Genomic DNA, 13,441 nt, shown 5'->3' on the forward strand with positions numbered 1-13,441 from the left:
CAAATGGAAGAAAGCAGTCTTACATATTTGTTTAATATGTGCACTGAAGGACATTTCCTGGTCAGAAATTACCCCAATATTCCTCACAGTGTTACTGGAGGCCAAGGTAATGCCATCCAGAATCTGGTTACTGGCCTTAATTTGACACAGTGCTGCTGATCAAATGTCCAGCTTTTAAAATCTTAGTTTCTCTTTAATAATCCTCAAGCGCAAGTACAAATCGTTAATATTTCTTCAGCAGAAAGCTGTTTAGTTTAAAGAATTTGTAACACACAGGCACCTGATTAGTGTGTTCAATGCCATTTAATGTATCATCACAGCTTTATGATGAAAGAACACAGTTTTACAAGGCTCAATTAAGCAAAAGCTATAAGCACAGATTTTGGCAGCTCATTTCTTTTGCTTGAGCAATGAATGTCCTGGATGTTCAATCACTTGTAACACAACATTGAATTTTGTTTCATAACACAGCTCTTCGATTTTCATGCATGAGTGAGAAGAAAAGAATCACATGGCTGCCCGAGAGGTCAAAAGCACAGACTGTAAATCCGTCACAAAAATACTTAATGCTCATTAAAAAGTACGAACAGTTACACGAATTTCAGTCAATTACCGTAAACACACTAAAACGCTGGCTTGGTCTTTAGAGCTCCACCACTGCTGTTGGATAAAAGTGAGCGCTGGGTCAAATCTCGAAAAACAAACAGTGCTATATGAATAATTAGAGCTCGTCCTCAGAGAGACGTAAACAGGGGGAGGCCTGCAGTAATCTGCCAGCGTGTTATTCCAGCACAGATGGTTGACCAGATGTGAAGGAGAATCAGCGAGTGTGTTTTCTGTGGCAGAAATTTAGCCTTCCCTCTGGTTACGAGTGTACATACAGTGTGTATGGGGTTGCACCGAACTGTTGAACGGTGTGGTCAGTTATGTGTGTCAGCTTGTAAATGCATGAATAATCAGACAGATTTCTTTATATCAAGAAAAACAGGTGAGATGTGGGAAAATTGTGTTGTTTACCACTGATTTTGTTTCTTTGAAAGTAGCACAATGCCTCAGGGATCCAGAACCCTCGTCATAGAATGTGCAATAAACGCAGAATAAATTACAGTATCTATTTTAGCTACTAAAGTACGATTATGTTTAAACACGCAAAGTTTCAGGCATTTTTGCTAAAATGGCATCAAAAAAAAACACTAATTGCCTGATGACTATTTAGTATTTTAAATGGATCTGTATGTGCAAATACTGACCTACACTGTTTTTAACAGAACAACACAGAAAAACACAAACCAATTATATTTACCATCCCTGAACCAACATGACAATCCTGTACAAGTTGGTTGCCTTTAAAAACATTGTCCATGTTAGCTGGAAGGGATGTTGTGTTTATTTAAAACCACTTTCACTCAAAATACAGCACTTTTTTTTTTACAGTGTTAAACTCATATTAGAAAATGAATTTCCTGCCAGGCTGTCAGGTTCCACCAATTTATAGGCATTGACACTAGTACATATTTTGCATGGTCTTATGCACATGGCTGCTGTAAGTTGTTAAAGTGTAATCACAGGTTATAAGAACTTACACTTGGGGTTGTTTTTCTGACAACAGTATCTACATAACATGGACAGCAGGCCAAATGTACAGTACATGACATGAGTGACTGCACTGATAGCGTAATACTGCTTAGGCTTTTTGCTGCATTTGGCTCAGGGCATGGCCTCTAATCAGGTTAAGTTATTAAGACCTCAAATGGGGACAGAAATAGGTCAAGAGGAGCTAAACACACAGACACACACGTGCGCACGCGCGTACACACACACACACACACACACACACACACACACACACACACACACAGGGAGTGAGCGAGAAAGAGAGAAAACGTGAGCGATGAAGCCCGTCAGAGAGAGCGTCACTTTGCTTCAGTGTATCAGGAGCAGCGCGTGGCACTATGCATCCAGCAGAGCACCGATTTCTGTTATGCAAGATTTACTCACCAGAAACCTGGATTTTTTTGTGTTTATGGACAGAAGGCTGGGCATAAGGGATTTTTCTTTCAACCTGAAGCTTTTTAAGTGGAGGATACTTGTTATATTCTGAAACCTTAAAAAGAAAACCATTTTCATTTTGTGATTGCATTTTTGCAGCTAACATGATGCTTACATGTTTTTATGGATAGACTGGTGTGGCTAGAAAACATATCAGCAAGCAGAAGAAAGAAGGAGCAATGCTTTGTGGGTGATCTTTCATTCAGCTGTTTTTTTTTCTGATGGTTGCTGGAGCATGAACATATAAGCCCTCAGGATCTGGACTTTGATTTAGATGCATAGCTCTGTTTCCTTCTTACTCTTTCGTCACTACATCTCTGCCTCAGGCCTGCTGCTGCTGCAGCTGTGCGTTTGCTGGTGGAGTGAAAGACTGTGTCAAGAGCAGAAACAAGAGGCTTTCTTTTCAGGGAATTATTCAAGCGGTCGTGAACCTAGGAGCAACAGCATCAGAAAAGGAAAAGTGTACAGGAGAGCAGAATTTCCTCAGGGAGTGGAGTAATTTATCTGTTTCCACTGTTAAACCTTTACATTTCTGCTGATCTTCTTATCTTCTTCTTTTTCAATTACCCCTGATTTCAATTTGTTGATCACACCCACAACCCTCTCTGGGAAGCCCAAACCTAATGAGGATTTTCTGTGCTTTTCACCTTATCACCCGCGCACTCTGTCGTCTCTCCTGCTGTGTTATGCCCTACCTGTCTAATATACCTTCTGTCACACACATTTTGGGAATCTCTGCATCTATGCCAGTGAACCATTCTCCGTTACCTCTGGAGACCCAGCAGAGAAGAACAAACTGCAGCAGAGTTCAATAGAAACGGTGCAGACAGAGGAGGCATGGTCGCTCACCCAGGTGGAGGGTGTTAGGAGCGGAGGGTGACTGAGGGTGGGTGATGGCTCCTCTGTGGAAAGTCATGCTGTCTAAAAGCAGCCCACTGTACAGAGACTCTCTGTTCTCTTTCTCCCTGTGGGAGTGGAAAGCTCAGGAGAGAGAGCTGTTGCTGCTGAAGAAACACACCGACAGGGAGAGGAGAGCAATGCTCACACAGCTCGACAAGTAAGACAGCACAAAAAAAAGAAACATGTTATCAATTTGAAACAGTATAACAAGCTTCTGTTATTTCAGTTACAGTCATGTTTATGCATTAACTATAAGAGCAAAGCATCTAGTTTGTTTAGAGTTAATGTTTGAAGTGAGGGAAACTGGCAGACTAGTGCTATCATAAGAGATCAATTTGTTGTTCTGGGTGTTCGCCTTCATCCTCTGATGAATGTGCCCTTCACACTCACCAAATCTAATCCCAGATGATTGTTGTTGATGGTTGTTGACCAGCGTGTTAGAGTTCTTCCATTCTTTCATTAGAGTTCAGCAGGCTTGGACAATCAGTGCTAAGATGGACCGAGGCTGTTCTAGCAGCTCTAGTCTTCCAGCACCTTACTAATCCACTTGGTTGGCTATTTCTTGAATTCGTCTGTAGTTTACCAAAGACAAAAAGGAACTTCAAAAAGGGTAACTTGTGGTTTTTGTAAAGTAATATTCATAATCTACACTGCTCAAAAAAAGTAAAAGAATAATTTTCCATCAGACTATTGCATGAAGTCAGTAAAACGTCTTGGATATTGTTTTGGACAGTTATGTAGGAGAAGGTGTTGTTATTCAGTTTCAGTTGTTTTGGTGTTAATTAAATTAATAACATCTGTGTAGGACTCTGGCATTTTTTCCCTCCTTATCCATCTTCTTTCACTAGTTTCACATTTGGATAGAGTCACGGGGGTGGCCTGACGTCCACTAGTGAGCTCTGAGCACCATGGAGCCCGGTTTCCATTTGCCATAGAATACCAGAATTGGCAAGTCCACCACTAGGACCCTGTGTTTTTCAAATATGACAGCATGTTCACCCTGAGCACATGTGAGAGATATTGGTGGTAGGTCAGTGATGGTCTGGAAAGACACATCATTGGAGGGACACGCAGACCTCTACAGGCTGGACATCAGCACCCTGACTGCCATTAGGTATCAGCCCTGCAGGTGTTATTTTTCTGGTACAGGCATAGATGTGTAGTGCTGTGAAAAAATATTTGCCCCCTTTACAAAGGGCAGCTTTTAAATGATTCATCCTTAGCAGGGTTGCTGGGAGCTGGAGCCTATCCCAGCTAACATAGGGCAAGAGGCAGGGTACACCCTGGACAGATCATGGTCTGTTGCAAGGCATTCAAAGCTATTTGCAATTTAGAACGACCAGCTAATCTAACCCCATTAATTGCATGTCTTTGGACTGTGGGGGGAAGCCAAAATACCCGGAGAGTACCTACAGAAATACAAAGAACATATAAACTCCACACAGAAAGGCAGAGTTGAACTCAGGAACTTCTTTCTGTGAGGCAATTGCTAATCGCTGTGCCACCATGCTGCCCAGTTAATGATTTCATTTATTAAATGGAAAAAGCTATGCAAACCTAAATGGAACCATGTGGGAAAGTAGCTGCACCCTGGAGCCCTCCTAAACCTTCCATCCATTCATCCATCCTTTTAACCAACCTCCATCCATCACCATTACACCACAGTGTTTTCCTAATGGTGTGGCATTCTTTTTATGAAATGCTGTGTTTGTCATGATTATCATAATACCAAACCCAATGAACAGTGTCAGACGAAGGGCAAACGTTTGCTTATATAGTTCAGGATCAGCGAGGGTGTGTGAGCTGGAGTTTCATTCAACATCAGCGGTGAGAAAGGGTCCGTGAACAGGTAGACGTAGCATTAGCTGATGTTGACAGATTGGGTTCCAGAAATGAGGAGTCGAGCACAGTGGAGGGTGGAGAGTTTCACGGGAGTGAGTCAGAAGGAGGCGAGCAGGAGTGAAGCCATCTGTGAGCAGGAAGGTCCTTGTGGCTGAACAGGTAAATCGTTCTGACAACTGACCATGAGGTGCAGTTAGAGATGGGACTTGATACCAATTCAGCAATTACAATTCCATCATTGATATCATTTATCCATTCGATTCCTTATCGATTCAATTATTGGTTCTCATTGGTTCCACTTTGAGAGTCACCACCAAGTAGCGAAGCAGCATATCAAAGACATTACATTTGTGCAAATTAATTGCATGCTGTGTGGTTAAATGCTTGTGCATGAGGTATTTCCCCTCTTTTTTGAGATCGTACTGCTGCTTAAGTAAAGGCAAAGCGTCTGACAGTATGCAGTCTTGATGGATAATGGGTTGCAGGCAGAGCCCAAGAGAGTAGCTCAGCCCAAAGGTGATGGTTACTAGTGTTGTATCCAAAGTCCAGCTTGTCGATAGAATCTCTTTTCTGTAAGTCTTGAGGCTCATCAAGATGCAAATATGAGATGAGCCTTTGTGTTCTTTTTGGTCAGCAGTTGTTTTCCTTGGAACGCTCGCACGAATGCCATTTTTGCAGAGCCTCTGTTGAATTGTGAACCTGACCTTCCTCCACTCCTGAGCCAGGTCAGGCCTGCAGTTCTTTAGATATTGTTCTGGGTTATTTTGTGACTTCCTGGATGTTCCATCAATGCATTTTATGGGAAGCTCACCATTGTTCCAACTCTATCCATTTGTGGAGCACCATGGGTCTGAGTTCCAAAGCCGTAGAAATGACTTCCTAACCCTCACAAGACTGATAGATGTCAATGACTTTGTTACTTCACTTTGTCACAAAGGTTCTGTTGAAATTATTTCTTCATTCACTGGGTGTAGCAGTAATCAGGCCTGAGTGTGGCTAGTGAAATTGAACATAGCTTTCCAAAAAATGTGTGTGTGACTTGTTTAATGTCAGTCTAGATTCTTACACATTTGATCTGATGCAGTGTCATGTATGTGTTAGTCACTAAGAGGCTTCCCCAAAGCAACACGATGCAGTCAGCAAAGCCTTTTGTGAGAAGAGCAGGCAGGTGACTCACACACCTGGTACAGCACTACTTAATAATACTTATCCTTTAAGTCACATGGACACAACTCATGCAGCTACTACTCTCAGATTCCTCAGCACACAGAAATCAGGGTTCAGTACTCTTAAACATTTTGCCTTTCATTTTAAATTGTGCGTGTGTTTCTCTTTGTGTGTCTGGGTGGGGGGGGGCTATAAATGCTTTTATGGTTTTATGATGATTTAATAGATTATCTGCACATTATTTGTGGCCTAATAATTTGGGAGAATTACATTTTAGCTATATCTGACACGATAAATGTATTGTCCATTGACCATGGTAAATAAAATGTGTGTGTGTGTTTGTGTGCATGTGCGCACGTGCCTACAGCCTCAGTAAAGAGCTGCAGCAGAAGGACAAGGTCATTGAGTCTCTCCGTGCCAGACTAAACCAGCATCAGCAGCACCATCATCCTCATCGTTCTGACACACCCTGCAGCGGTCATGCCCTCTCTGATACCACCGACCAATCAGATCGCATCTCTTATGTGTCCGATGAGCATGGATCCACAATTGAGGACCTGGAGTTGAGCTCTGATGTTGATGCTGCAAGTGAGCTTGGTCAGGAGGAATCACGTATTTCTGCCAAAGTGAGCACAGGTACGAGTGTTTTTCTTTGTGTTTTTTTTAACCAACAGTCCAGAGGGAATTCCAATTATGAATATTTGTGTAATTCCATGCAAATGTTACTCATGTGTGAGGAAATTGCAATTGATGATCTGTTTCCAGCAGAGCATTAACCATCATTTTAATGCTCTTCAGAACAAAAGGAGCAAGTCCCGCACTGCAGTTTTGCCATTTGACCTTTGCAGTATCAACTCTTTATCATAAAATGCATAGAATCAGTGTTTTGCAGTGTATGACTTTTCTTTCCAGATTGTCACCATGGAACAGTGTCACGCCATCCATCTATCCCTCCATCTATCACCTCATCTCACAGAACCCAGTCCTGTCATAGCTGCTCCAGCATGCAATCCACCAGCTCCCAACACACAGGCATGCAGAGTCAGACAGGTAGGAAGGACCCCAGAAAATGTCCTTCAGCTCATGTAGATAGGAACTGCTACTTGCTGTATCTTTCTTTATTCTTTGCTTTTTTGTGTCTGTCTATCATATTTACCTTCCCCTTTTCTCCCAGCTCCTGTCTCAGTTTTCAGCCCTACTTCCTTTCACACTTCCCCCACTTCCTCCACCCAGAAGACACGCTTGCCCTTCCATCCTCGCCCTTCCAACCTGCGAACCCGTTGCCAAAGCAGTGGGGGTATGGGTTTCTCCCTGACTGAGGTGCACCAGGAGCTGCAGATGTTACAAAGGCAGCTGGCAGACAAAGGCAGTGCGTCATGTCTTTGCATGCTTTTGTGTTTGACCCACTTTAAACTTAACAAATTCAATGGAGTGTGCAACCAAGAACTGATTCCTTCCAGAAACAATCCTTTGAATTTCTTTTCAAAATTAAGCAGCTGCTGGTGAAATAAAATGGATTTAGTCTGCCTAAGAGTAACGATTACTCAATTCACGATTGAATAATCGATTCAACAATTGTTGAATGCTTCAGAAGTCTGAATCATTAGAAATGATTTAGACTTCTACGGGGGATCTTTTTGGACCCTATGACATAACCTACATAAGATGGCGATGTCATTGGCCGCATTTATGCTTGTGCTGGTGCATTATATGGTAATTAGTGCCCCATAAAATACTGGGGCATGATGCAAATGAATGACTTTGTATTGTTTACTTTCTAAAAGATATGTGGGGGATTTGTTAGATCAGCTAAAGGCTGATTTTATGATCTGATTTGGTTGCAGATCCTGAATTTCTGACATTTTGTGTGTCTTAATAAAGAGCATCACATAATTAGAGCACATAACTTTGATAGCAACAGCCATCTACATTACATTTAGTTGTACTCTACTAATTTCTTGAGCATCTGTTGCCTCTGAATTGTACACTATAATAAAAGTTATAAGATGGCTTCTTGTAGTTAAGCAGAGAGGGAGCTGACCAGCTTTAATAATTCATTTCTCCCCAACTGCCTTTGTCTTTCTTCTCACTGTCATCCCTTTGCCTTTATCTTTAACACACTGTACTTTCTTACTCATTAAGCAACTGTTCTGCGCTTGATGTTTAATGAAGCCAGAGCCTCCAGCTGGAGAGGGATTTGCTGTGATCTTAAAACACTGATGGGCATTAGAGCTTTCAGAAAGCCCCAACCAGACAAATTTCATTTGGCTGATTAACAAACTTGCTCCCGATGTCAGGAGAAATCCCTTCATCTTGCTCTTGGTCTCTCTAAGACACACACACAAAGCAGACCATGTATTTACGCAATATATAAGCTATCCGCTTTTCCTTTAGTTGTTTCCTTAAATCTTCTCATCCTCTGCAGGGTTTTCTACTCCTCAAGCCAAACCGCTTCAGGGTTTCCCATTTGTCTACCAGCAGCCGGACTCCTTTGACTTACTGCCTCTCTCCTACCAAGGATTCCAACCTTCTCCTTTCAGCAGTGCTGCTAGCAACAGTAGTCTGGATGCCAGCTTGACAATGAAAGCTGGGGCTAGCCTCCTGGAAAGCAGTGCATTGTGGGATGTGAGCTATGGAAATCGAGCAGTGAGAACTGGAGCTGACCTGTCATCAGGATCCTCGGGGTACCAGTCAGGCAACAGTCACACAGGTAAAGCTTTAATGTGCCCGATGATTTCTCTGATTTCTGGGTGTTTATGTTAAAAATGTTTAGAAAATTGTTCAATGTTTTGTATGTACAAGTTCCCTACTGACGCTAGTGCCTGGGTATGCTTATGTAATATCAGTTTTTAGCAAACTTGTGTAGTAAATTAGTCTAAACTGTATTTCCTCAGCTGAGGCATTAAAAGCACATTTTTATTCTTATTTTCTTATAGCCTTAAAAGAAATACCAAAAAACCCCCAAGAATTGCATAACACTGAGCTGAAATTAGTTTGGAATATTTGTTTGTAAAATGGTCAAAGACGAGATGTTATAGGTTTGTCATAAGTTTTAAAAACTCCAGAATTTTCAGATGAATATAATAAAAGCTCGGCTTCTGAATTATTCTTTCATTGTGCTGATGTATTACGAATAAAGCATTCAATACATCAGGCTGTGAATGCACCTTCAGGCAACTTTTGTTGTAGTGCTATAAATAAAATCAAATTGATCTGAAACATATTAAATGTTTTGTGAGCACTGTGTTGCAAATGATCTCAAATTTTAAATCATGTATAAGAAGTTTTGTTTTATTGAACATGGATTAAATATGCAATGACATTTGAAAGGGTTTAGTTAAACACACATCCAGACATGTTTGGAATTAAAATACTCAAAAATAGCCAGTGCATGAAAAACAAACCAAAAAACAAAAATATGGTTATTGTCTCCTGTTAAGCCAGCTGTGAGGGATCAGTCGCTGTTTTTGACAATAAATGATCTTTTTCTTGCCTTATTAGTTTATTAGGTGAGCGTGATTGGTGATTTCACAACAGACACTCACTCTGCGCTTTGTCTGCTACAGGTTCAGACCTGATGAAGGAGCACTTGAGGGAAATCAGGAGTCTGAGGCAGAGACTGGAGGACTCCATCCACACCAACGACCGTCTCCGACAACAGCTGGAGGAGAAACTGGCCCGAACCACCACTGAGAAAGGTAACAGAGACAAACGAACACACTGTTCGTGTTATCTGCAGGGCTCAAAGTTTTGAAAAGCATTGAATTTAGTCCTGACAAAATATGTTATTGAAATTTTATTGCTTTAAATTGAATTTACAAAGATGGTTTTTTTCTGTCATTATTTATTATTTATTTATTATTTTTCACTCCTCTGTCTCTGTCTCCTCCAAAGGTGCTCCTACCAATATTTACATCCAGGGACTGGAATCAGTCAACCAGCTTGCCAGTGAGATTAGACTTCTAAAAGAGGAAAATGTTAGTCTACAAAATCAGCTGAAGCAGGTTACCAAAGGTACAGTATAATGTTTACTACCATGTCATAAGCTCAAGAGTCATTATTTATATTATTTATTCAGAATGTAAATGTGAGTCTTAAATGTCCCTGCTTGAAATCAGACAAAAAAAATTCAAAATCAAAATATCCACTCTGCTCTGTTGTTATGTATCATGCAGAGAGCACTAAGGAGGCAGAGCAGCTGAGGGAGGTGGCGCTCCAGGAGCGTTCCAGGGTGAAGGAGGTGGAGCTAGAGGCTGAGAAGTGGGCAGAGCAAACCAGGAAGCTCCAAACTGAGGCTGAAGCTCAGAGTCAGGAGATGTTACACCTGAAACAAGACAGACTGAGGAACCAGGAAACCGTCAACAGGTAGTCTGTTTGTTTCTCTCATTGGAATACTTGGAGTCTAACACTTTTTAGACATTTTAGTGGGACTATTTTGAAGGAAACACATATCTTAAAGAAATCATAGGTAATAAATAACATGATTTCATGCATTGTATGAAATACCTCAGGCTCCAGCATGAGTTGACTGTTCTCCGGCAGCAGCTTTGTGAGAGCCGCAGTTTGGTCCATTCTCTTCAGTGTGAGCTGCAGGTGTATCGCAAAAAGGGGAGAGTCACCACAAATGCGCCCACTGGTAAGAATCAACACACAGTCGCCTGTTCAGATCAGTGAGCGGCTTTAACTCGATGTAGTGAAGAAAAGCATCCATCCATCCATCCATTTGTCTTTACTGAATTCAGAGACATTGTGGTCCTGGAGTAGCAGTCAAGACGCAAGATACACCATGGACATGTGGCCAATTTATCGCAGGGCAGGAAAATGAGTAATGCAAAATTTCTCTAAGTATTCTAGAAGTAATATTTTTAATTCTAAACATGGTGCACACACAAAACTGTGCTTAAACAGTGCATAGAAACACGCACGTATCGAGAATTCATCAGTATTTTCCTACATGAATTTTTTTTAATACTTTATAAACAAATTTAAAACTTCCCCAGACCACATGTATACCAGTCTGTCTTATGTTTTAAACTTATTTTGGCAATTAGTTTGTTTTCCAGAACAATGTAAAAAAAAATCATAGAGTTAAATAACAATAAAGAATTTAAATGTAACGTACAACATAAACGATTGAGCTTCAGCTAATATACCTAACACTAAATGCTTAGCATAATAAAGCTGCATTTACTAAAAAGACTTGCATATTGGCTGGATGTCATCAATGGCATTCATTTCTTACCAGTTTGCTACTTCCCAGTGGGCTGGAGGCTCTTCATCTCCTCCACCTGCTTCCTTCTTATGCTATCTTATTTTTCTTCACATCATCTCTGATGTCAAACCTTTTCACTTTATATCACAGAATATTTTGTCATACAGCATTCAAAAATAAAAGTAGAAAAACATTGCACATGTTTCATTAATCAGACCAAGAATTCTGCATGCACACTTATTTTGTTTGGATAATTTTGCCTATATTAGTGAATGAACCCCACTGGCATCAATCACTATTTTCCAGGTGGGTATTTTTTCTATGAGCTGCCATTCGTAAAAGACGGCTGCTGGAATTATGTTTCTGTTTAGGAATGCAGTCATATGAAAACTGGTCCATGTGTGTGTTTTGTGAACTTAAAAATGTCTTCCTTGTGAAAATCATCTAATGTGTCACTTTTCTGAAGTTACAATGAGGACCTGCTTCTTTTCTCAATCCCACGCTCCCACACAGATTGTCTACTTTCTTTGTTAATCACCAGTATTTGTGTGTTCTCTAACAGGTCAAGGCAGTGACAGCACAACAGTCTTTGATCCCAAAGACCTGCACATTCAGCTGGAGCAGCAGCTGAGCAGAGAAGCTGACACGCAGCCTCAAGCCAGGAGGCAGCTCTTCAGCGGTCAGTATATCTGTACACATAGACTGTTTCTGAAAATCCTGACAAATATGGCAGATCATAGCACTACAATTACAAAAATGTTTTAACAAGGAAACTTTAAATCAGTACTGATGGGAATCTGTCTCCACAGATAGCGTTCCCTCTCCACCTGTGAGAGACACTGGACTTTTCAGTCCTTCCTCTCCTTTGCATGCTATGCAGAAACACACAGAAGAAACCGGAGCAACTGATCAGGGTGAGAGATTTCAAGCAGCACTTGCACTGTGACTATGCAATCCTACCCATAATAGTCATAACTTTAAGCATGAAAACATTATTCTGCAAGCTTTGTTCAGGTATCCCTCAGTGTGAATAATTTTACATGAAACCAGAAACTATTAGCAGTTGGCTATGGGGAACAATATCTCTGAGCAAAAAAGGAAATAACAGTAACCGTGTATGTTTTGAGTCCACATCCACAATTCTTTCAAATAATAACTCCTTGCTTCATGTCACTGATAATGTGTGGTTATTGCACATCCTCCTGGCTTAAGCCTGGCTTAAGTTCGAACCTGTAACTTTAGGCATTTAAAGGTTCTTTTTTATGTGGGATTTCTGTACTCTTAAATCAAATAAGTGAATCCATAGAGAGAAGACTGCACTGGACACAATTCTTTTGTTTTCCTTTCCAGCAGGCTCAACCCTGCATGGACATCGCACAGATGGCTGTTTTTATAACTGTCATGGCCGCCATGCAGTGGGCCACATTGATGACTTCAAAGTTCTGCAGCAGCACATCCTCCAGGGAAGTGCGCTCCTCCTTAAGATGGAGACTGCTCTTTATTCTCTGAGCACCTCACAGGAGTTCTCCTTTCATCAGGTAAGAGCTCAAATCTCTTTTTATTCAATATAACTTGAGATTCATTTACTAAATGATGGTCCTCATTAAAGTCCAGAGCTGATAAGATAAAAATTATTAGTGCCTTGTAATAGGGGGTGGTCTCTGGAATGTGCTGTCAGGTCTGTAAATAACTTTTTCTCATAACAGAAGCGACGCGAACAAGTGCCGCAGCCCTGGCGAAAACCTCTCATACATAAATAGAAATAAATATATTCAGAATTAATGCACATTATATTGACTTCATCCATTTTGTGTTCCAGCTTTCAGACTGGGGTTCTGTTCAGAAGCTGCTGCTGGACACTAAAACTCTGCGGCAGATACTGGATGAGGCCGAGTCTCTGCTTCGCGTGTTCTGGAGAGCAGCTCTGCCCAAATCTGAGGAAGTCCAACAGGTCAGAAAAGTATTTCCTGGTGTCACAGAGAAAATCTGATTTGGGATTGTAAAAACGAGAGACCAAAATCACTGTATTACTATTTTTTTCTCGCCACGCATGATTTCTTTTCTCAGCATTAATACATAAATAGAGAAGTGGAAAAAATATTTCTTGATAAAAGTATTTACTAAAATTGACTAAAATGTTCAGTTTAATGCTACTACTGCACATTCACCCAGTGTATGTACTATATGTGTATATACAGTGGGGCAAAAAAGTATTTAGTCAGCCACCGATTGTGCAAGTTCCCCCACTTAAAATGATGACAGAGGTCAGTA

At 40.9% G+C, this 13,441-nt stretch overlaps 1 protein-coding gene across 9 annotated transcripts in view; it reads left to right on the top strand.

Annotated features, from left to right (window-relative positions):
- pde4dip (phosphodiesterase 4D interacting protein) overlaps window positions 1-13,441 on the top strand; it is a 77,379-nt gene that overhangs the window by 59,208 nt on the left and 4,730 nt on the right. For 7 of the 9 annotated variants that reach the window (XM_005734290.1, XM_005734289.2, XM_005734291.2 and 4 more), the window contains 12 exons: window positions 6,326-6,594; window positions 6,871-7,008; window positions 7,133-7,327; window positions 8,384-8,668; window positions 9,525-9,656; window positions 9,853-9,972; window positions 10,134-10,323; window positions 10,470-10,594; window positions 11,733-11,849; window positions 11,980-12,084; window positions 12,521-12,708; window positions 12,990-13,121. In XM_005734290.1, coding sequence (XP_005734347.1) covers window positions 6,326-6,594; window positions 6,871-7,008; window positions 7,133-7,327; window positions 8,384-8,668; window positions 9,525-9,656; window positions 9,853-9,972; window positions 10,134-10,323; window positions 10,470-10,594; window positions 11,733-11,849; window positions 11,980-12,084; window positions 12,521-12,708; window positions 12,990-13,121 — 1,996 coding nt within the window. The remainder of the gene's footprint in view (window positions 1-6,325; window positions 6,595-6,870; window positions 7,009-7,132; window positions 7,328-8,383; window positions 8,669-9,524; window positions 9,657-9,852; window positions 9,973-10,133; window positions 10,324-10,469; window positions 10,595-11,732; window positions 11,850-11,979; window positions 12,085-12,520; window positions 12,709-12,989; window positions 13,122-13,441) is intronic. The other 2 variants (XM_005734284.1, XM_005734287.1) reach the window with 2 other exon arrangements.

The sequence above is a fragment of the Pundamilia nyererei genome, unplaced genomic scaffold (genome assembly GCF_000239375.1).
Source record: "Pundamilia nyererei isolate P.nyererei 1_Seehausen unplaced genomic scaffold, PunNye1.0 scaffold00057, whole genome shotgun sequence".
NCBI lineage: Eukaryota > Metazoa > Chordata > Actinopteri > Cichliformes > Cichlidae > Pundamilia > Pundamilia nyererei.